Here is a 24,562-nt window from a genome sequence, read left to right as displayed (position 1 = left end):
TGGATGGGTTTGGTGCAGGTCTCTGTTCCCTAAAGGCCTGAAGACAGCCGGCTCCACCTGCTCTCAATGCCCCACTCCGCACGCGGCCCTGCTAGGTGCAGATGCGCTGTGTTATGTCACATTTCTTCCTCCTGGCTATGCTACATCCCACTCGTGGCCAGGTGCCGTACCAACAGGCACTGCTGTGTACCAGCTGAAGACTCTGATGTTGACTCAGGGTTCAAACCCCAACTCAGGCACTTACTTTCCACGTGCCTTATGGAAGTCATTTAGGCTGTCAGAGCCTCAGCAACTTCTACGAAATGAGGATAATAAAAGAGCCTTTGCCTTAGAGATTGGCTAATCTTTCCCTGCTTCAGGCTCATTCATCTTCCAGACCTCAGCTCAGTTCTCACTTCCTTCAGGAACACTTCCTGGACCTTTCTGTTTAGGTAGATGCCCTTAGGAGACACATGTCTCCCCTGCCCCTCCTCCTCTCCTTTGGCATTTTATATTTCTTCCTCTAAGTATTAATCAGGCTCCATCTTCTTCCCCTAGACTAGCCCCATAAGGAGAAAGACTTTTTCCTCCTACTTGCTGCTCTATCCTCAGCTCCTGGCATACCTGAACCACAAAAGGTGCTGAGTGAAAACCTGCTGAATGAATGAATGAAGAGGACTCTTGTAATATAACAGCTCTGTCATTGCCACAGGTGAGACTTGATAGGTATTCAAAATGATGAAAATAAAAAAAAGGTCAAGCCTGACCTGACATCATCTGGGGGAACTGAAACCAGAAAAAAATATTGCCTGGGTAGAAAAGAAAGAAAGGGGCAGTGGGAAGGGTGGAGATTTTGTGGGGAAGGGCTCAGAGGATGGAATTCGTGCAACTTAGTTGCAAAGTAATGTAATATTTCTAAGAGGTTAAAAAAAAAAGAAAAATATATCGCTAACCAGGCACAATAAGGAAAGAAAGATAGTGTACGCCCAGTGGCAGGACGTGCACTACTGTGCGATGCCTGAAACCTTTTGGGGTGTTGAGCTGCAGAGAAAACTGCTAAGGTCGGGGCCGCCATTCTTTACAGTCCAGTAAAGGTATTATGAAGATGCGTCGGACAAATCCCCTGACTTGCAAGGGCTTTTAGAGAATTATACTCTAGTCCCTGGATTTGAATAGTTTATGTAGGATTAGAAGCGTCAGAAAGCTAAGGTGATGTGCTGAATGCTTCTCACTGAGAAGGAACAAGCGGGGATCTGTGAACCTGGCCTTTCAAATACGGCAACTCATGTTACATGTGGCACGTGTTTTACTGACAAAATAGAAGTTACATGTAAATGTGATGAGCATTTTATATGAGAACTTACTGGAGTATTTCAATTTGCCTCTCAAGACTACTTCGATCTTCTGTGTACTCTCGGATTATTTCCAGATCCCTGTAAAATTATATTTTATGTTTGAATGAGGATTATGTGTTCAGTGCTATCTTACCTATACCTACCCTCCCAGACCCCTTTCCACCTTTCCCAAAGTCCTGCGTCCTTGACCACAGTTTCCTGTCTCTCTGTGCTCCTGCTCAGTTCCTGAGCCATTAGCAGCCTCCTCTCCTCCTGTGACCCATGAGCATACCCACACCCTCTGCATCCTCCAATGCTCTGGTCCACCGCATCCCCCTGGCAGCATCTACCAGCTCCTCCACCCCAGCCCACCAGCTCGGCTCTGTCCCCCACTGGGACTAAACCCCTCGACCTTCAGCAAAGTTCCCTCTCGCTGGACACTCACATTACCAGTTGCTTCAACCCAATGCACTCTCTCACCTCTGACACTTTGCTTCTCATTCCAAGCCTTATATAACCCCAACCCCAGCTCTCTTCTCCTTTCTTGTGATTCCATCTCATCTCCGTGCTCCTAGTCCTGCACCCACCCCTCCCCACCCTGAAACTACACAGGAATCCATAGGACCAGGCTTCCTCTGTTCATTGTAAACTCACGCTCAGCGATTCCTCTGTTGCTTTATAATGAAGAAGCCCTGGCCTCCTTCTTAAAATGCTCATGCAGAACATCAGCCACTTACCTCCAGCCCCTATCCCACCCCAGCCCCATTTCTAAGCAGAGAGACCCTATCCGCTTCCAAAAGTCCTCAGCCTGTCCAATTTTGTCCATAATAACCTGTCCAGTTACTCTCTTGATAAGGCTAAAAGTCTCCCAATTGTCTGTAGGAATTTAAGTTCTTTAGCCAAAAATTCTGGGTCTTCATATTACAGCCTTAAAATAGCTCTTAAACTCAAAAAATTTTTTTTTAACTTTTGCCTTTCCATTCAAAATATGTTTTTCTCTTCCCTGGTCTGACTATCGTTCCCCAAACCAGTTTCTTCCTTCCCTGTGTTTTGCCCCTGCTTTGGGTTTTGCCTCACCTGGAACAACTCTGAGACTCTCTCCCCATCTGTGAAATGGGGATAAGGAGAGTCCCATCTCATAGGAAACCCTGAATGAGTTGATGCTGGGCAAGTTCTCAGGACGTGCCCGATAACTGTCAGTGTGATGGCGCTGCTTGCTGACGTCGCCTCTGCTCCCCAACACAGGCTCTCCCCTCACAAGCCCACCTCACGTGCCTCTTCTTCAATAACGTCTCCACCTCTTCTGAACTAAAAGAAGGCTCTGTCTACCATCTCAGGGCAATGAACCCAACCTTGGTGTTCATGGAATTACGGTGTTGTTTCTGACGTTGTGGAGTTCATGTGTTGTTTAACTCTGTAATCTTTTAGACTTTCATTTTTCCCAACTAAATTTGAAATTCTTAAAGAGCAGAGACCACATCTTTTCTTTTTTTATATACTGCACACTCATAACTCCTTATCTAGCTCAGGGACCTATGTATAGTAGGTGCTTAATAAATGTTTTACTGCTTTCTATTACACTACATTTTTTTTTAACAGGACCTTAATTCTGATTAAAGTTTGCAAACAAATCACAAGGTATTTTCCCCCAACTGTACATGTACTAGGGGATACACACACATACTAACGCATTTTATGTTTACATAGTCCTATATAAATATCCATGTATATCTTTCTTATATATAATTACATACCTCTTTGTGTACATGTGTGTGTTAGGTTTTATGTTATTTGCAAAACTAAAGCATAGCAAAATAGAACGACTTGCCGAAGACTTGTAGTTTTCCATTTTTTTATGTTATAGGGCTAGGATTCCCACCTTCAAAGCACTTCAGTTAGCATGGCCTCTTGACACTTTATGTATAGTCTTCTGCTCCCAGTTAATGCAGACATTTTTAAGCCCTCACTGTCCTGCACAGCCAATAATTAAACTAATTAATCCATTTGTTTAAAAAAAGTAAAAACACAAAAATCACTAGGAAATCTGACACTAAAAATCTTTAGAAAGCAAAGAACACATTAGTAAAATTAATAAACAGCCCTTTATTATTACATAGCTGAGCTTCATTCACATGGATGGTTACCTAATAAACACGCCACTCAAACTAAATAGTGAAGTGTGAAGTTTCATACCTCTCAGAATTCAGACTCTGGTCAGCATAATCACTTTTCAAAGAATCTAATTCACTTTGAAGAAAGGCTATGTTTGTCTGTGCTTCTAAAAGATCTTTCTTGACTTTCTGATTTTCCTAGAAAAAAGGAACAGTGCAGGTCATTAGACTCAGAATTTCTTCCACCTGCGAGAAATGAATTCCAGCACAGTGTGACCTTCCCACGCGCCACTCTCACCCGTCCGCAAGTCTTCAAACCTTGGTTGTCAAAGAGCTAATCATCAATCCAAGGTAATTTAAAATTTGTATGAAGTACTAAACTGTCAAAAATTAAATCCTCAAGGTTCTTCTTTTTTTTTTAAATATTTGACATTTGGCGCCAAACTAGAATAGTCAACAGTTTATCATGATGAACTTTAACATGTTATTAGCAAATTAACTGAGACCAGACATTCAAACATCTGTTTTACTTAATGAGAGCCATGGAACAACTGACAGATACTGTGTGGAATTAATAGTACTTGTTACCAGGCAGACTGGCTACTTTTTACAATAAATCCTATCACCTAACATTTTAAAGTTTTGCACTTAAAAATGAGCCAGTGTTGTTAGGAAATTTCTATATTTTTCTTAAAAAAAAAGAAGAAAGAAGAAAATAAAATCCTTGGAGGCTTCCAGTTCAATGTGGTGGACTGCAGACATGAATTTGTCTTCTTTCCCTTCTGAGACCCCATTAACATGAAATACTAAAGGATAAGAGTTAAAAGAATGGAAGAGGGGCCTACCAGCAGTCAAATGATTTAAACCCATTTCTGGAAAACGGAAACTGGATGGCAATGTGCTGACAAAGGGAAGAGGATAGGGAAAAGGAGATCCAGAAGATGTGTGTTGAAGGGTCTACTGAAGAACAAAGAAGAGACAGCTGGTCAAGCAGAACCCCAGAGACTGAGAAGGGGACCTGAAAATGGAGAGTAAAATTATATATTAAGGCATCCTGCTTCTCAAACCCGCACCTGGTCTTTCCCTAGAAAAGAGGAACAGACAAGCCAGAGTTGAGTCCAAAGACAACAAGACAGGGCTTCTTTGTAAAAATAACTGAAGGACTCCCGAAAGGAAAGCTGAGGCTTCTCTCTGAACATCCCTGTCCCATGCATCAGGTCATCAGGGTCCCATGTCTGACAGCCAGCTTCACACACAGAGCTCTGAGGAAGACTGTCTTCCAGGGGAGAGGCCTTGAGGTAAACAGATCTATTGCCTAGCTGCACAGGAGTCCTACCTACACCAGCTACCTAAAATGATCTGAAATTCCGAGATGACATCTGGAATTGGTAGCAAGTTTAAAAAGCAACCAGTCCACTAAAAATTAAAATCCCCTGGACTCCAAAAATTAATATTTTCAAGTAGAAAAATGATCAATTCCATGCACTGGAAAGAATAAATAAGAAGTTGCAAGGTATCAGTGATATCAAGAAGACAGCAGAGCTGCTTTTTACAAGAAACCAAAAGCTCAACCAGAGAATTCAAGAGAAATAAGCGACTCTGTAACAAAGTCACAATCCAAACACAAAACCAACTAAGAGGTAGCAAAATCTGGAACTGGTAGTACGTAAAGGGGATTCATCTGACCACAAAGCGGGGAGCCTTGTCTTTTGAGTGGCACGTGGATAACGACTGGAGAGAAAGAGACGCAAGTCTAGCTCACTCCAACTCACTTCTTGGCTCTGCAATTTTGCCTTTCAACTTTTAAAGTCAATCTGAAAACAAGATAAAGAAAATGATGATAATATAGCAGATGTAGATGTTAATCAGTTTTGGCAACAGAATGACTAAAGATGTGGTCGGCAGAAGGAAAAGGGGCAGAAAGAGGAAAGTTGCAGGAAGGGCAGGGCAATAATATCTCATCTTACAAAGCCAGGATACCTGTTCCTGGGCATATATCCAGAAGGAACCCTACTTCAAAATGACACCTGCACCCCAATATTCATAGCAGCACTGTTCACAATAGCCAAGACATAGAAACAGCCTAAATGTCCATCAACAGATGACTGGATAAAGAAGAGGTCATATATTTATACAATGGAATACTACTCAGCCATAAAAACTGACAACATAATGCCATTGCAGCAACATGGATGTTCCTGGAGAATGTCATTCTAAGTGAAGTAAGTCAGAAAGAGAAAGAAAGATACCATATGAGATCGCTCATATGTGGAATCTAAAAAAAAAGAAAAACAAACAAAACATAAATACAAAACAGAAATAGACTTATAGACATAGAATACAAACTTGTGGTTGCCAAGGGGGCGGGGGATGGGAAGGGACAGATTGGTATTTCAAAATGTACAATAAATAAACAAGATTATACTGTATAGCACAGGGAAATACATACAAGATCTTATGGTAGCTCACAGAGAAAAAAATCTGACAATGAATATATGTATGTTCACATACAACTGAAAAATTGTGCTCTACACTGGAATTTGACACAACATTGTAAAATGATTATAACTCAATAAAAAAATGTTAAAAAAAAGAATGCAGGGTTAGCTACTTAAAGGCCATGCCATTATTGCTTTGAATAAAAAAATAAATAAAAGCATTCACAATAGGTATCACTGAGGGAGAAAGCCTGCATAGACAGTATCGTAAGTCAAAGGTATTTCAAACACCTTCTCCAACTGTAGTATTAATTTCTCTTTAAGCTTTTACTCCTGGAACACTGAAATCATAGCATGATTTTATTTAGGAAACAGGAGTTTAATAGGAATTATATTTCTGTAAGTGAAAAGGTAATTCTTACCATTGATAAGTCATAAATTCGTTTTTTTAATGCAGCCACATCTTCTTTTTGACTTATGTGTCTTGATTGTTCTTCTAGCTGGAAAAGCAAATAAAAGTTGTGCATTTACAAACTTACTTTGAATTTATTCAGTTAAGTTTAGAAATATACTTGCATATGGATGTGGAAATTCTAGAAGCCTTCAATTTTAAACATTATACAACCTTATAAATCATTAAACTACATATAATCCAGAAGGATTTGAAAATATGCTTTAAATAATTTAAACATTTGAAAAGGGGATTTTATTATTTTATGAAATTTCTGTAAAACAATTAAAAAGCCTTTTTTTGGGAAACCATTCAACTATCAAGCACGCAAAGCACTCTCTTTCAATTATGTTGCATATGAGTCTGGATTCTTACATTCTCCCAAACTTTACCTGCATTTAACACTTTCCATCCTGTATCATAATTATTTATGAATGTTTTATCTCTCACCATAGTCCAAGATTTTTAACAGCAGAATTACTGTCAAAATCAACTATGTTTTCTTCACAATGATCTCAAAAAATGCTCATTTAATGATCTAAAGCAATAAAACTTAAATATGATATAAAGTTAGAGACATACACACAATAAAATTATATACACACGTGGGCTTTGCCTGCTGGCTGGCTGGTTAGTATTACCAGACTAAATTGGCTCAGAAGCAACCCTAATGTGGACAACAAAAATGTCTGTCCTATGCAAAGCTTACACCGCCTGGGAATGCAGAGATCTGTGGGTATCCATTAATGGACTATGAATGCATTGACCAAAAGGAAAGCCATATTTCTTCAAATCTAAGTCAAAATCTACTCTGACACTAGACTTCATCTTGCCAGATGACACCAATGGAAGGTTTTCACACGGCTGTCTGAAACCAAGAGGGCCACTGATTTTAAGACCATGCCAATCTTAAAGAAGAAAAAGTGCTGAGGGAAAAATGAATTCTCAGAAACAACGGCATAAGGTAATGACAATCAGAGTAAATTTTTGTATAGTTCTTTACAGCCTTTAACGCGTTCTTCACATAAACCACCACTGGAACAAGTGAGAAAGCACCAACTGTGTAGAGACAGAAAGACAACCCACTGCGTATCAGCCGAGTGACTTGAACAAGTTATTAAACCTGGAAATCAGGTCCTCATCTGTAAAAGTGGGAAATTTGTGCTCTCCTCAGAGAATGTTTGAGAATTTGATTTTTTAAATTATGAAAAGAGCTTAATAAACTACAAAGTCAATAAGATGTCAGTTATTATGGTTAGACGGACAGTTTATTGTTAATCCCATTTTGCAGATGAAAAGCTAGTGATGAGAACAATGAAGACAACTGTCCCAGGTGTTATGAAAAGAGATTGACAGGGTCTTGATAAGGACTCAAGTCTCGTCACTCCTGATTCTTACTGTTCAGTGTCTATTTGGTCTTCATCATGTGCTGTTTCAGGGCAAGAAACTCTGTGTCTCCTCTTGCAATCATTCTCTTAGTCTAAAGATTTGGGATGACATAGAAATAAGTAAGAATAGTGACTAGGAGAATCTGGGACGCTAGCACAAAGCAAGGGATTGGTCCATTCAAATTCTGTAATTCAAGCATAGTATGTATGGTCTAATTATCTCTGGAAATCAGATATAAGGTTGACATTGATAATAATTTTCCAAGAAGGATACTGGGGAGAATTCTTAATAATTCCAGAAGTTTAAATTGCAATAGCCCACAAAATGTGGCTGTCACTTAGTCCCATTCAGTACGAACACTGGAAGGAGCACTAAAGGTTATCACACCAACAACCAGAGAAGCAAAGTGATGTGTCTGATTTCACAGTGCCACCTTTAGGGATGGTTATTTTTTAACTACCCATTTTTATTTTAGCTAAGACATTTCCATTAGTTATGGAGACAATCCACATGCAGGAAGTGATTTCAGCACTGTGCTGGAGCCAGCGTGTACCAGCAGGTGAGAACCTATTTATTTTCAGAGTCTCTTCCCAAACTCTGCATTTAGTGATGTCAGCTTGGTAGCCTGCAATCGGTAATGGTGGGAGTATTTACAACGTGGAATTCAGCAAATGCTGCAAATCCCTCCTCCCTCCAGAACCTCTTGTTAAATACCTACCAGCAACCACTGAGTGAAATGGACTCTACTCAGAAACCAAATAGAGCAAAAGGCAAAACCAGTCACACCTTTGCCTTCACTTCAGCAGGTTCTCTCCCACTTGTTGCTGATTGGATACTTGTACCCTTCATTCAGCTGGGTATGGGGCTACGTGACCAGGAAAGACAGCGCGCCTGCTGCCATGAGCAGACAGTCCACTGGACACGTGGGGCTTGAGGGCACTTGGCTGGCAAAGACCAAGGAAAGAAAAACTGAGGTTTGATGGACAACTGTTCAAGGGATCAGAAATATTGTATTAGATCCATGTAAAAGATAGGCTGCCCTTAGAAACAGAAAAAGAAATTAGGGGCCTTTAAAAAAATTCTTGCCGGGGAGTCCAGTCTGATCCTCACATCTGATCCATCTGCTGCTTCAATATGACTCTATATGTTTTCAGTTGCTAAAAATGTAGACACACTGAGATACTGATGCTATGCCTCAGAGTCCAGCTGCCACACGCCTACCTTTCTGAGTTTCTTTATCGTCACCTGTAGATCTCCCACTTCTGTTTCATACTGACGTCTGAGGTCACTAAGGGCTTCCTCAGCTTTGCGTTTTTCCTGAAAGGAAAAAAAAAAAAGATTTTGTTGATTTAAATAGGTTCTTCAAAACCCTAGAGGCGAGAAACATTTTGTGTCAAAACTAAGGCTGATCCCAAGTCTCCAACACAGAGATGGTGAGAAGGGATAACGGAAGGAACCAAACTTTAGACGCTCAGCACCTCCGGAATGGAAATCTGCAAGAGTGAAAGAACTGCAGAATCCCACCACCTATGTGCGTACATCACCTGGGGTGACACCTCTCAAGACTACTACTCAGCTGCGACAGAGGGCTGTGGCACATCAATTAAGTAGCTAGCTAATTATTGCTGTGTTTAATTAAAAGCTATGGCACAGCCAAGGGCCCCCGTGCTTGCCTCAACCCTATCATGTCTTCAGGACTCAAGAAGGCCTGGTGGGTTTACTGTTTCTCCAAGAGCTGACACCTTATCTAAATTCAAATCACATCACCTGCAAACTTCTGTGCAAAGTGCTGCCCCACAAGGTTGGTGCTTGTCATGTGTGTCGTCCCTGGGGCAGAGAGTGGCAAAAGGGGACCCAAAGAGGTCAGGGGCTGAAGTTCTCATGAGCCCAAATACCAAATATCTCCTAGTTTCCTTTTTCTCTTAACACATTATGGAATTTTATATCCTATGTTCAGCATTCAAATAAAGTTTTAAGTTCCTAATGAGTGGAATTGAGTGTAATAAGACCTAAATAAATGGAGACTACACCAGGTTTGTGAATCATTCATTATTAGTAACATGCCAATTCTCCTCTAATTGATCTACAGATGCAATGAAGTCCAAAGCCCTAGAAGGTTTTGGGTTTTTTGTTTTGTTTTATTTTGTTTTTAGAAATTGATAAGCTGATTCTATGGAAATTAGAGGAACTAAAATAGCCAAGAAAACTTAAAAAGGAGCAAAGTTGAAGAACTAACACTACTTGATTTTAAGACTTATTATAAAGCAACAGTCGTCAAGACAAAAGTAATACTGGCATAAAGAGAGGCTAATCAATGGGGCAGAATGGGGAGCCCAGAAATAAACCCACTGTGAATACAGAAAACTGATTTTGGACAAAGTGCAAAGGCAATTCAGCAGAGAATAGATAGACTTTTGAACAAACAGGCTGGAACAATTAGATATGCACAAGCAAAAAAAAAAAAAAAAAGAACTTTGACCTGTACCTTGCAAAATGGATCTTAAGTGTAAAACCTAAAACAACAAAACTTACAGAAGAAACAGGAGAAAATCTTTGCAACCTTGGGTTAAGCAAAGATTTCTGAAATACCAAAAGCATGACCCATGAAAGAAAAAACTGACAAGCTGGACTTCATCAAAATAAAAAAAATTCTACTCTTGAAAAGACACTGTTAGGAGAACGAAAAGACAAGTCACAACCTGGGAGGAAATATTTATAGATCAGAATATATAAAGAACTCCCAAAACTCAATAATAAGAAAACAAACAACCTAATTTTAAAAATAAGCAAAAGATTTTAACAGATGCTTCATCAAAGAACACAGACAATGGCTGCCTGACAGGGAGGGACAAAGAAGGAAGGCACGACACAGGGACACATGGAAGCTAACAGCATGTGGATGTACCCATTACCCTGCTGTGTGATGGTTTCTTGGTATAGCCATACATCCAATCTTATATTCTACACTTGAGTATTGTACGTGTTATTACTGCGTGCCCATTATACCTCAATAAAGCTATTGCAATAAATATTTTAAAACCTCAACTGAAACCGTGGGATAAACACCACATGTGCGAGAGGAGTCAAGGTCAGGAAGAGGTGAAGGTGGCCAGAGGACTAGGGGAGGGCATCAGGGAGAAGGGGAGACTTTCTCTGAGTTCTGCAGAATTTAGGAAAGCGGAAAGGAGTGGGGCAACAGTTATCAAGGCAAAGGGAAGAGAGAAAGCAGAGCAATCAGTGGGGCCAGAACTGCAGGATGAAGACCTGTGTGTGGGCAGCCAAGCTGAGCCGTGCTCAGTGGAGGGAAGTGCGGGCGAGTCTTCAGCTAGTCTGGAGGTGTTATTCCAGAGAGACTAGGAGACGGGGACAGACTGGCAAATGGGTGTCATCCCAGGGCCAGAGCTGCCCAGTTGGCAGGGGTGTGCTAAGGTTTCAGAGACCACGTCCATGCAGGGACTCACTGGCCACGTGTGCCATCGCTGTGCAACAGAGAAATGGTGCTGTGGATGCCATGTATTTGCCTCCCCTGTACCAGAGCCAAGGAAAGACGTTATAATTAACAAAACATGGATTTATAAGAGGTGGGGCCGTGGTCAGGTGTCCATTACCAACAACCAACTTGGGAAGTGCTTATCTGGAAGAAGCCATGAGATGTGAGGACAGAATTAACACATGTTATTGGTAAGTGTTTGATGAATGAATGAGTGCACAGGTTAAATGGATAGAGAGGGAAAAGGCAAAAAAAAAAAAGTCTGTTTCTAGACTAGAAAAAAATAGAGTGCTAACAAAGGAATGGGTAACACATTGCACAGAAGCTGGCCTGTGGACTCTGAACCACTCTGTTGAACATGACATCCAGTTATTAAATGTGTTATTAAGAGATAAGACAACAAAGAATCGAAAGCATGTAAGTGGTAAAGCCACTGAAGGTGAAGAATCTGGAAGGACACAAGGTACACAGAGCAACAGAAAAGAGCAGAACGGCAACGGCCAGGTGCCGCCCCCACACCTGGCACAGCTCCGGGCACTCATCCAGCCATCAGCCTGACCCTCCTCAAAGCAGGCGGGTGGCATGGCCCACTGTGAAGGTGGAACGACAAAGTCTCAGAGGTTAGGTTATGTTTCCAGTGCCAGTCAACCTAGACAAGGCAGAGCCAGGACACAAACTGAGGCCTACCAGATGCCAACACCCAGGCCCTTCTCACTCAATTCTGCAGCCTCTCGGAGTTAACACACAGGGCAAATGAAAAGAAAAAAAAAGGGAACGTTCAATCTAACATTAGCTACATAAGAAACAGGCCTATTTCCTGTTTTCAGCAAACGTTAATCACCCGAATATATTTAATGAGGAAAAAAGATAATTATTTCTCCTGTGGAAATCACTAAAGGCAGCACCCAACTTTCAACTCTGAGAATTCCTATACTGATGAGTAAAAGTATATTCCATAGCAAACACCAAAGTTTGCAAAGAGCATTTTAACGTCACTGTAATCTCGACCTGAAGTAGCAGCGGCCGTGGGCAGTGAGGCAGTGAGGGGTCAGAGGCGAGCCACCCTCCTCCACCAAAGGCGGGCTCTGCCTTCTCCTTCAGGCCTCAGCAATCCTGTCCCCTCTTCAGAGAGGCCCCTGGCCTCTGCACCTGTCATACACACTGTTTCTTTACTGTGCTTGTTGCCATCTGAAACGATCCACTTTATCTGATGACTTCTTTACTATCTTTTCCTCTCCCCTTACTCTACCTCCCAAAAAACCCACCGCCACTAAAAACGACTTTGCTGAGAGCGCCCGACATGCTGCACCCAGAGGATGCCCGGTGCCCCGTCCATAAAGGTGCTGTGATGATTCGGTGCACGAACGGGCCCATCCCAGAAACTCACATCTTTCCGCGTCTTGTGTTCCGCAGCCTGAATCCTCTGATCCATTTCCTCTTCCAACTCGCTCAGCTGCATGGCTGCCTTGTCCTGGGCTCTGAAATTCAGGAGGAGGCACACCTTTTCCTTATACTCTTGGACTTGTAACATGAACAGAAAACTCTGACCTCAGCTATTTCAATCTCTCTATTTTACAGATAAGGAGAAACATACCATTTAAAATAACCATTTAAAATAACAGTCCCTGTACCTTCTACATAATAAAATGAGGTTGGCAATTTGACCAGTTGGGTGTAAGGGGACATTTAAAACTAGATATGAAATAAATGAAATAGAGTAGATTAAATGGTATTAAACTAGATTGTGGCAAAGAACAGAGAAAGATACCAAATTGCTGGGAGGCTCTTAATAAATTTTGAAAATCTTTTTGGCTGCTATGACGGAGATACATCCCCAGTCAAAAAACAAAAACAAAACAAAAACCTCCACGGCAAAGGGTAAGTTAGACACAATTCTGCAATTTAACTATATGACACACACAATGCTATATGCTATAGTTAGAAGGCAAAAAAAGAAGAGCTCTCAAAAAGTATTTCTAATCAGCTTCCCAAAGTTCAAGAAGTAGATATAGCTACCCTTTAGAAAATTCCTGTTTCTCTTATTAATACAACAAATCACATTTCTATGGAGGCAGAGCATACTGATTTGCCAAGAAGTTAGAAATGGGAAGGTTCTGTTGAGACAGTTTTATTCAGCAACTGTCTACCACAGACACATCTGTCACTTTACAATGGTTGAATCTTCAGATTAAGGCCTAAAAAAAATTATTTTTCCTTCTCTCTCAGCTATATGTTCAGTTATCTAAATTTTCATATGCACATGTCCTGCCTACTCAACTAGGTTGCAAAAGACTCGAAATCAGCCACCATGAGACTCAGAGTCAATTTACTTGGATCAATGGTGTTAATAAAAGTAGAAACAAGACCTAAATAGAAGACATTCCGTCTTCGAGTCTGATGGTTTCTGCTATGTCATCCTACCTGCTTTCAACGTATTTATTCCCTCCCAACACAATCTCTTCATGCATTAATTTAATTTCTACATAAGGTTCCAAACCAGCATTGATGGGAGAAAGGAGGAGCCTCAAAGTAAAATTCTGACTGACTTATTGCTGTTTTCTGCTCCTGTTTACCTCCTCCTCATCCTACAGCCCGCCGAAGATTTGTTAACCAGGTCAGCTAGTTCTAGTTTGTTTGTAAACACCTGCTACTTGAAGTCTAGGAATTATACATCTCCATAGCAACTTTGGGGTTTTTTTTTTTGTCTTTTTTGGTCAACTCTGGGATGTAAATAGCTAAGCCACACATCCATTTCTCCTTTAGTTATGACCATTTTTTCCCAGCCATTCCTTCTAGACATCGAGTCCCAAACATCTGGGCCTCTGGGACTGCTCCTGTATGTGTTTCTTCTGCCTTTTTCACTTCTGAACAAGTGGTATGGAGGTCTTTTTCACTTCTTTTTTCTTCTTCTTCTTCTTCTTCTTTTTTTTTTAAAAATAAATCAAGGTAGTCTATAATGACAGACTGTTTGCCCCTGCAATTGCTAATTCCCTGTCAAGTGTCTAGCATGTTGGGACTGTCCCCTCTAACCTTCGTCCAGGGCTCCTACCAGGACACTGGGAACCCATTCTTCAGGTGCAGAACAAACAGATTGAGGCCCTCCCCTAAACAACAACAGAGGTAAGGATGGCTGGTCCTGAGCTAAGGAATGTTAGGGAATGTTCACAGTAGTCACTTAAACCCTTCAGCAAGGTCTCTGCCCGCTCCAAAAGCGGCCTTTCGGGAGCCCCAGGCTCAGGACAGAGCCTGACCACGGATCCATCCGGAGAGCACCCCAGTGGGAGAAGAGAAGCACCAACAGCTCAGCATCACGTGGCGTCGTCCCTCCAGAGAGGAGAGCAGCCCGGCTGGTAATGAGAACACAGAGGACAGAATGCCATTCTTTTTTGCCCTTATGGGTTTACATGGGACTATCTGTAGAGGTCATGTGTGGATGTGTGTGTCCCATGCATCTTTGTGTGGGTCTGTGTATGTGCACCTGTGTGTGTACAGGGGAGTTTGTTTTCACAGATACTAACTGGACTCTCTAAAAACTTAGTATGTGTGTCTGCTAGTCATCCCTCAAAGGAGGCCAAATCCTTTTATTGAGAAAAAATCCTGTGAACAGTTCAACTCTTGCATGATTCTCAGGACTATAAAAACAGTCCTATTTAGCATCAATGGTTTAAAACATTTTCTCTTCTATATTTTAATTACCTTCAGTTACTCCACAGGGTCAACTAGACAGTTTTATTATCATCAAGTTGAGGGCAAGAATAAAGGGACAGAGGAACAGCCCTCACCTGTCCCTGTGCAAACCAGGGGGCATCCTATCAGAGGGGTCACTGACAAGCTCTGGGCAGAGACCAGCACAGTGCACAGCACACTGAGAGCTGCTGGTGGGGCACACGGCAGCAAGAATCAATTGCTGGATGTGTGCAGAGGCCAGGAATTGTGACGAAAAAACGCCCCCTTTACCCAACTTACGGCAAAGGTGTGGTCTTCCAGGAAGCAGAGAGGCTGATGTTCCGATGGCAACACATATAAATTCTCCTTTGGCACTGGGCTGCAGTAAGATATCCTGGGTAAGCCAGCTATGGCTTATGGAAACTGTCTGCCTGAGAGGAAGGCTTTAGCAGCTTTACGCTTTCAGTTCAAGCTGGGTGAGGAGGGCGGGAGAGGGAGAGAAGCCCTACTCAGCACCTACCATGTGACACGCCGCGGCCAGGGCCTTCACCCATGACTCACCCATGAAGTCTCCACACCCCGAGGATGTGAATATTTACAGCCTCATTTTGCAGATGCAGAAGCCGAGACTCAGAGAGATGGTAACCTGCCCAAAGTCACTCACTTTTCAGTGACAAGGACAGGCTTCAAATGGAGTCTGCCTGCCTCTCTGGGTGAAAAGTTTCCTGGACATTGCAAGTGGCTGGATATAAGATAACACACCTCTTTGAACTGTTTTGTATGGGATCATGGACCTTGAAGAGCTTCTATGACAGGATCGTGGTAACGTACTGATGGATTGTTGGCTGACCCTACAAAGAACTGCCTGACTCAGCTTCCCTGGTGCTGGTTTAGTTTAGAAAACTCCGGATTCCTCAGGTTCCGAAGTTCCCCTATATCATAAGGTGATAAAGCAGTTCTGTCTCTGTGCCACTCAGTCAGAGAGCCTGGTAAAGGACCCCTTCCGCCACTTAGGAAAGACCTCCATACCTCTTCACTGCAATGGCCAGGTTTTCCATTTCTGTGCTTTGAAGTTTGATCTCATGGATAAAGTTCTTTATAACATGTTCATAAGGCTGAACCAGTCTTGGCTCCACGAGGTTGATGTTTTGATACAAGGTACTAACTTGCTCTTTTCTGCCAAAAAAAAAAAATTAAAATTAAAAATTCAATAAAACCAAATAACAGAATAAAAAGGAAAACTTTCAGAATACTTTTACCAAAGAGACACACATGAACCAGGAAAGAAAAAAGCAACAACACCAGAGTGACCAGAAGGGAGGGAAGACAGCAGTCAGAGACGCTGCTGCATTAGTCTTCATTTACTGTTATTTTTTTTTCCCACAATGGAACAGCAACTTCATTTCCCCCACAGCTTTACTGAGATACAACTGACAAATAAAAATTGTATATATTTAGGTTGTACAATGTGATTTTCTCAGGTACACAATGTGCTGATTTAACAGAAGAAGATGGAGGCCTGTGAGGGCAGTGGATATGCACTGGGAAGAATTGACAGGGAAGGATATTTGCTTGTCACTGCTGGTTTTTTTTTCTTTAATAGAAAAGTAAACAGACTTACAGAAAAAAATAGTTAGGAAACATTAAACCAATTACTTAACATGTTCCACCAATCCCTAATGAGATATTGCTCAGGCTTTACAATCATAAAAGTGCATATACATATCTATTATTTTATAGTCAGTTAAAATTATTTCATATGTATTATATTTATATGTGACAATCCTCCTATTTGTTATTAACATTTAGTGAAAGACAAATATTTCAGAGTCATTTCAAAAGAAAAACTGGTAAGACTGGGCAGCTGATCTGCTAGGGGACTTAGAAGTGAGTCAGTGAGGCTAGTGGTGCCCTTGACTCAAGTCTGGGAGCTGACGTGCTCAGTGACACAGATGGAAGACCATGTGAAGACACAGGAAGACGGCCATCGACAAGACAGGGAGAGAGGCCTCTCATCCAACTGCCAACACCTCATCTCAAACTTCCGGCCTCCAGAATTGTGAGAAAATAAATTTCTATTGTTTAAGCCACTCTGTCTGGTATATGTTATCCAAAATACCTAGGCAACTGTAGCAAACCCTGGAAATTTCCAAGGTTACATGGTGACTGAGCTGGGGTTCAAACTCAGTCTGATACTACAGACCACACAGTCCACCATTACATTATATTGCTCCCCAGTTGTGTTAAACATCTGAACCTTGGCAGAAGAAACAGGATTCAAAATCATTCCATACAACTATGAAATACTGCAAAGTGTAAGGTATATATTAACCTGAAGCTTACTTAAGCATGGCCCTGAGGTGTGTCCATGTAGCTATAAACTTGACCAGGTTTGCTCTTAAAAATCAACTGCTCGATGTGTACAAAGGCCAATTATGATTCAAAAGAACAGCTCAAGTGAAGCAATATTAATATACCTGCAGGAGCAAGTTGCTTTATTTGGTGATACAAGACACAGAAAGCTGCCATCACCCCTCCCATCAGAACTGAGTGCAAATACTGGCCGCAATAGTGAGCCATTTTTATTAAAGAGCAGAAAAAATCTCTCCTCTTAGAATGTCCCACATAATTTCAATGCCCAACAGGATCATTAACTTCTTTACCTTTGGCCATTCACTGACCATCAGCAGTATACAAAGCATAGCAACTTTCTGGTTAATAGGAACCTGCCTGTCTGTCAAGGATGGCCACTGAGATACTGTGACTGAGAGACCTTGCTGCTTGGCTAACTGCACAGCAATAAAATGTTCAGAATCAGCTGTCTCAGAAGATATCTTAATTTCTGAAAATTTCTAAAATAAGAAAGAAACGCCATGTCTGTAAATTCTCTTGGGTCCTTTCTTGGTGCTGGTACTGTACAGAATTTCAGGAACAGCTTACGGTGTACACACAGTTTAATTACAGAAAAAGCCTGCCACCAGCAGGAACTATGCTACATGGTTACCTGCTGTGCAGGAGGCTAGCTGGCTACTCATGTATCCCGTTTCTTACTAGAGGGCACACAGGGGAGAACTGACTCCCCAGAACCCCAGGCAGGTAGGTCGGAGCCACGTGACTAGTTGTGGCCACTGGGATGGGGGCAGAAATGATGTGTTTCCATGCCTGGCTCCTAGAATCCTCTGTAAGATCTTTAGCTCATATTCTCATTATCCATATCTATGTCTATTTCTCTCTCTCTCTCTCTTTCTCTCTCCTACTCTGCCTCCCTCCTTACTTCCTCATCCTCATGGCTGAGGTGAAAAACTCTGGTGTGGCAAAGCCATGTGATGAGATGTGTTTGAATCACTATGCTGCGAGAAACTGCTCGGGAAGGATTCCCCACCACCTCAATCTTCCTAACACATGAGAGAGAAATGAGGTTGTATTCTGTAGTGCCTAAGGCTTGGACGTACTTTGTTACAGTCATCTTGAGCTATAAAAAAAAAAAAGGTGGCTTTATAGCTTCCTATTTTTTTTTTTATCATCTTCCAGATTAAATTACTTTCCCTGCTTCCTTGATAGCTTCATATTAACTAAGTAATAAAACTTCTACGACCAGGGTAAGTGTTTACTGCCACCATCCGCTTCCCTTCAAGGGAACAAAAGACTACTCTGAAGCATTCATGTACTGAAGCAGACATTTATCAAGCACCTTATATATGCAGCCCCGGCAGTGACGTCAGCATTTACATGTGCTATTTACTTAACCCTCACAGCCCTATGAAGAAGTTATCACTGGATCCCATTTACCACAGAGGAAACTGAGGTAGAAAGAGGTGAGTATCATCCTGGTATCGGAGCCAGGATTCCAGCTCAGCCCATCGGGCTCCAGAGTCTACCGCTCCAGGGAAGAGCTAGCTCTTCATGCCAAAAGTAAGCGCCAGCCTGCTTTTCAGGGATCCCAAGATTTTTTTCAAAATTATTTCAGAGGAGAACAGATATTATTGTTACAAGGACTGCCCACATCACAAAGGGACTCCTTTAAAGAATGAAAGCATGACTAAGATTATAATGAGATACTCTTATAAATTCTTATTTACCTAAGCTATTTGGGCAAAGCACTGCTGGACACAGTGAGGCACACTCTCACCTCCCCCTCCTTTTGCCTGCTTGCTTCATTTGGTCTGTATCTGTGAAACGAGAGAACTATCTGGATTATGCCGAAAGTCTGCAATGCAATGCACTTGGTGATTTTCACACCTGATGCAAAAACAAACAAACAAACAAAATACTTTATCCTAACAAAAGATAATACCTGGCCCCTCTATGTAACATTTAAATGCTGCGCCCTGTACAGGCAGCTAAACACCTACAGATTCTTCAGCTCAACCTACCGGATGCCATCACTTGGTGCCAAGACAGTCTATTGTTCTGCTCCTGAGACTGCAGGAGCCACCGGCCTCCCCTAGTGTCCTCACTCCTGACGTCAAAGGTTAAACAAGCAGACCGCACAATGCTGCTCACACAGCTCTGTTTTCTCCTGGGCCTGACCCTGGGTGGCTCCTCTGGGTGCTGAGAAAGGTGCCTGGTAGTGACAGGGCTCTGAGCACTTTTAATTCATTAAGTCCAGGGCCTCATTGAAGGCAGGTATGCTTGGATTCACAAATACCATATAGCGGACAAATACGAGGTAAAGATTAAGGGTCAGGTCACACGTGTTAGTCAGCCAAGACAAAAAACAGCCTCTGCTTCTGTGCGGAAAGAGCCACGAACATTAAAAATAATCTAATTTATGTCTGAAGGAAAGAGACTGAAAGAAATACAATCAGAGAAAAATGCACCCTGGATTAAAAACCGGTTTTAGATGTTTAAAATCTGAGCCTTTTCATCTTCTTGGTCAGTAAATTACAAGACGATCTGTACTAAAGACAGTAATAAACTGCTGATGAAAAATTCACAACTTAAAATTGTAAAATGAAATAGTAAGCATTGTAAATTTCATATATTCCCATTGAAGCCGAGAGGGAAATTATATGAATTTAGGAGGAAAAAAAATCAGGTATAGTTAAGATAGGTACAAAAATTTTAAAGACCACACATTTCCATAGGATTAACATTTTACTTAGAAGGGCACATATCTGTCTACGTTTGTATTCGTAATGTAGTAAAGCCAGTATTTAGAATGCCTGGACACCTCTGGTCTCAGGACACCCCTGAGAAATAGTCAAGTGCAGGCAACACCACTCCAGATAAGGAACATGGTGACCCAATAGGGTTGGTAGGAAAACTGGCCCTTCTGCTTCCAAGCCTTGCTACTTGAAACACTGAAATAAGAGAGCTAACCTATTTATTCAAAGTGTAGGTTATATAGATCTAAAACCCTAAATGGTTTTCTGTGGACAAAAGCAAACAGTATTCAGTGCCAATGTCTACATCATTCTATGCTAGGGACGGCTGTTAGGAAACTGACACTATGACCCTAACACCTGAGCATGGGCAATTAAATATCCATGCAATCCAAAGGGTACCAGGTGAGATCCTGGAAAGAAAAACGCTAAGAAACAGACTGAGTTCTTCCCCTCATTAGGCTCACCATGAAGATTAAGTACAAGATGCTCTGACAGCACAGAGCAGGTGGACATGACCAAGCCTTGGGGGATGATGACCTGAAAGGTGAGTAGATGTCAATGGGCAGAAGTGGGGTGGGAGTGGCCTGTCCCAGGAACCAACAACCACAAGCTGACAGGATTGGGGGCAGGGGAGGGGCCAGCAGCAGTTCCCGTAAGTGGAAGAAGCTGGTGAGGCAGGAGAGCTCAGGGTGGGAGAAGGGGCCACAGCAGCAGACGGGGGAGAAGCCAGCGGGAGGCGGATGACCGCACAGGGCCCGGAAGCACCGTAAAGACAAGGGAGGGGGCAGTTATTCTGAGAAGGTGGTAAGACCCTGGGAGGTTTGAAGGAAGAGATGACATCATCTTCACAAAGTTTTGGTTGATGTGGAGAATTAAACAGAATTCTGAAACAAGTCTACAGAAAAGGTAAATCTAAGTCTAGCATAATTGAATCCAGAAATGTGGGACTTCAGGAGTCTTCCCTAGCTTGTACTTTATTATAGAATGTGTAAAATTACAGATAACTAAAATCTGATCATATAGACAAACAGATCAGTGGAACAGAACAGAGAGCCCAGAAAGAGACCCACATAAATACAGTCAGCTGATCTTTGACAAAGGAGAAAAGACAACACAGTGAAGCAAAGATAGTCTTTTCAACAAATGGTGTTTGTGCAACTGGACATCCACATGTAAAATAACGAACCCAGACATAGATCGTACACCCTTCATAAAAACTAACTGGAAATGGATCACAGACATAAACATACAATGCAAAGCTATCATATTCCTAGCAGATAACCCTAGGAGAAAACCTGGATGACTGTGAATATGGTGATGCCATCGCAGATACAACACCGAAGGCACGATCTGTGAAAGAAATAATCGATAACCTGAACTTCGCTGAAGTTAAACACTGCTCTGCAAAGACAACTCAAGAGAATAAGACAAGCCACAGACCAGGAGAAAACATGCACAGAAGACACCATCTGATAAAGAACTACTATCCAAAATGTACAAAGAACTCTTAAAACTCAACAAGAAAAATAACCTAATTAAAAAACTGGTCAAAGACCTTAACCAACACCTTGTCAAAGAAGACATACAGATGGCAAATAAGCATAAAAAAGGTATACTCTACACAATATCTCATCAGGGAAATACTAATTAAAACAACGAACTATCACTACACACCTATTACAATGGCTAAAATCCAGGACACTGACAACACTAAATGCTAATAAGGATGTGGAGCAACAGAACTCTCATTCATTTCTATTGGGAAAGCAAAATGGTGCAGCCATTTTGAAGGCAGTTTGGCAAATTTCAACAAAACAAAGCATTCTTTTACCGTATGATCCAGCAATTGTGCTCCCTGTCATTTACCCAAAGGAGATGAAAATATATGCCCACACGGATGTTTATACTAGATTTATTCATTATTGCCGAAACCTGGAAGTAACCAAGGTGTCCCTTAGTAGGTGAACAGATTATAATAAACTGTGGTGCATCCTGACAATGGAGTATTATTCAGCACTAAAAAGAAATGAGCTATCAAGCCACGCAAAGACACAGAGGAACTTCAAATGCATGTTACTAAGTGAAAGAAGCCAATCTGAAAAGACTACATACTTTATGATTCCAACTATATGACATTCTGGAAAAGGCAACACTTGGAGACAGTAAAAATATCAGTGGTTGCCAGTGGCTGGATGAGTGGGCAGAGCACAGAGGATTTTTAACGCAGTGAAAATACTTTGTATGGCATTGTAATGATGGATACATGTCATTATACATGTGTCCAAACCCGTAGAACGTACATCAAGAGCAAACGCTAAAGTGAAATAAGGAATTTGGGTGATAATGATGTATAAAAGTAGAGTCATCAGTTGTAACAAATGTACCGTCTGGCGAGGGTTGTTGGTGACGGGGGAGGCTGTACATGTGCAGGGGAAGAGGGTATATGGGTAGTCTCTGTACATGCCTCCTCATTTTGCTATGAACTTGAAACTGCTCTAAAAAATAAAGTCTTTTTAAAAATCTGATAGTTTATTTTTCTATAGGAGTAAGAATAATGAGTGTATTCCCTCTAAGGTGACACCAGCTGATCTTTCTTGATGCCGCGAAAAAACCATCCTGTCATTTAGCCAGTTGAGGGGAAAGGCTTAGCCTCTTTCCCCCATACGAGTTAAGTAAAAACGAATAATTTCAAAATGTGCTTTTATTACATAGTACACATACTTCCAGAATAAACCCCAACTAACTGGAAGATAAATTCCAATGGCCAGATCTAGCCACGCGGCTGAACAGGGCAGCATTGGTTCTCTTTCTGAAGTTCAAGTCTTGCTGCACAGACAGGATGTGCCTCTGCCCACGAACAGCTGTGCCCCGGCCGCCTAACTGGAAGTGATTCTGGTCTGTGTTCTCACAATAGGTTTGGCTCTTCATTAACTCAGTTACATGGAATAGTGACCTGGCGCTCCCTTCTAGAGAAAACAAACAATGGTCTATTCAATCTGGTTCCGCCACCCCACAGACTGGGAAAGACAACTGGTCTAGTGGCCTGGGCTTTTCTCAGCTCTGTTTTGTGGCTGCTGAGTCAGAGAATGATCTAGTCCAGGTATTCAACCACCAGTGCCTCGCCCAGGGCCCCAGCCCGAAAACAGCCCCTACAGTCAGCTTCCTTCTGGATTCACGTCTGCCCACAAAATATTTTACTTGCCTCAGTACTTATTTGGGTAACATTCCCCAAAAGGCTGTAAAATGGAAATTTCCTGGAAGACAAGTGTGTTAACTAGGTTTATTCAAAGCCTAGAGACATTTCAAGTTGCAAATTGCTTCCTATTTAGAATCACTGAAATTTAGTTTCTGGAAATTTGCCAATGAAGGGAGGAAGACAGAGCCAGCCAGAGGCATGTGCTGAAGGTTTAGGGACTTGAAACAGCTGAGGGCTTCTGAAGTCATGAAGGAATAGCATATAGGGTAAATGTAACAGCCTGATTAATTCAAATGCTTCCTCCCCACATCCTGGCTTCACGACCCAGGGCTTCCTGACACTTAACCTCTGAGCTCCAGTTTTCATGGTCATAAAGTGACTAAAGGACTGGAAACTACCATGGAATGTGAGGATGAACCCTCCTGAAGCACATATGATGTGCAGGCACACTGTACGTCATCAGTGACTGTTAGCCCCTGTTACAATTTGTTACTCCTCCTGACTCTTCTACCCAAAGGAGGTGGAGGGAAGTAGGTGGTTATCTCCTGTCTGCTTCTGTGCTGTGTTTTGGAAAAGGGCTGAAAGGAAGACAGCATGTGGTTTGGAAGCCCCATGGACAGAAATGCCATCTTATGGGGCCAGTACAGAGGAAACTGAAAAAAAGAGAAGCAGGTCACATCTGAGGTCAGTCTGCAAAGCTTATGTAATCTAGGGGTCAGTAAACCTCTTCTGTAAAGCACCAGGTATATAAAATATTTACCATCTCTGTCACAACTACTTAACTCTGCCATTATAGCACGAAAGCAGCCATAGACAATAATCAATGGATGAATTTGGTTGTGTGCCATTAAAACTTTATTTACACAAACAGGCAGAGGGCCAAGTGGGCCTTACTTTGATCCCTGTTACAGTCTATTCGCATAAGGCCCTGAGCACAGGAAAGGGGCTGGGGCAATGCAGAGCTAACCCTTCTGTCACCAGGAAAACAGGCCGTCGCTCACATCCTGCTCCTAGGTCCACATCAAATTTTTTCACTTATGGACATCACATCATCAGTGTGCTCTGCATGTGGGTGTGGATACGTGAGAACATGTACCTCTTCACTGCTGAGGACTGGCCTTATAACGCATATTCTCCCTTCCAATATTCTCTTCTATCAACTTACCTTGAGTTGAGTTAAACGTAGGCATAATCTAGTGACGTTGCTGCAACTAGGTGTATTATCGTTATTTTGCACTGAAAATTTCTATTTGGCAAGAAAGATAGGGGCTGGGGAGAAAAATAAAGGGCACTATGTCAGTTTCTATGCAAAAACTTCCCTTTAGATGACATCTGTCACCTTGCCAGTTTTGCCAGGAACAAACCCAGTTTAAGCTTGTCCTGTAGCCTATCCACTTCAG

The 24,562-nt window shown here is 41.9% G+C and overlaps 1 protein-coding gene and 1 long non-coding RNA gene across 7 annotated transcripts in view; one reads left to right on the top strand and one right to left on the bottom strand.

Annotated features, from left to right (window-relative positions):
• The window catches only part of LOC116279952 (uncharacterized), a 132,061-nt gene extending 124,671 nt beyond the window's left edge, over positions 1 to 7,390 (top strand). For all 4 annotated transcript variants that reach the window (XR_012071855.1, XR_012071858.1, XR_012071856.1 and 1 more), the window contains 3 exons: positions 538 to 691; positions 3,627 to 3,775; positions 7,150 to 7,390. This is a non-coding gene — a long non-coding RNA (uncharacterized lncRNA). The remainder of the gene's footprint in view (positions 1 to 537; positions 692 to 3,626; positions 3,776 to 7,149) is intronic.
• RASEF (RAS and EF-hand domain containing) overlaps positions 1 to 24,562 on the bottom strand; it is a 57,025-nt gene that overhangs the window by 24,963 nt on the left and 7,500 nt on the right. For 2 of the 3 annotated variants that reach the window (XM_015249954.3, XM_072959222.1), the window contains exons 2-7: positions 15,888 to 16,034; positions 12,580 to 12,670; positions 8,924 to 9,019; positions 6,285 to 6,362; positions 3,507 to 3,622; positions 1,344 to 1,412 (exon numbers count right to left, since the gene is read on the bottom strand). In XM_015249954.3, coding sequence (XP_015105440.2) covers positions 1,344 to 1,412; positions 3,507 to 3,622; positions 6,285 to 6,362; positions 8,924 to 9,019; positions 12,580 to 12,670; positions 15,888 to 16,034 — 597 coding nt within the window. The remainder of the gene's footprint in view (positions 1 to 1,343; positions 1,413 to 3,506; positions 3,623 to 6,284; positions 6,363 to 8,923; positions 9,020 to 12,579; positions 12,671 to 15,887; positions 16,035 to 24,562) is intronic. The other variant, XM_072959221.1, reaches the window with a different exon arrangement.

Source organism: Vicugna pacos, chromosome 4, assembly GCF_048564905.1.
Source record: "Vicugna pacos chromosome 4, VicPac4, whole genome shotgun sequence".
In the NCBI taxonomy this organism is placed as follows: Eukaryota; Metazoa; Chordata; class Mammalia; order Artiodactyla; family Camelidae; genus Vicugna; species Vicugna pacos.
Note: the sequence above shows the minus strand (reverse complement) of the source record. Positions and strands in the feature narration are given on the sequence as shown.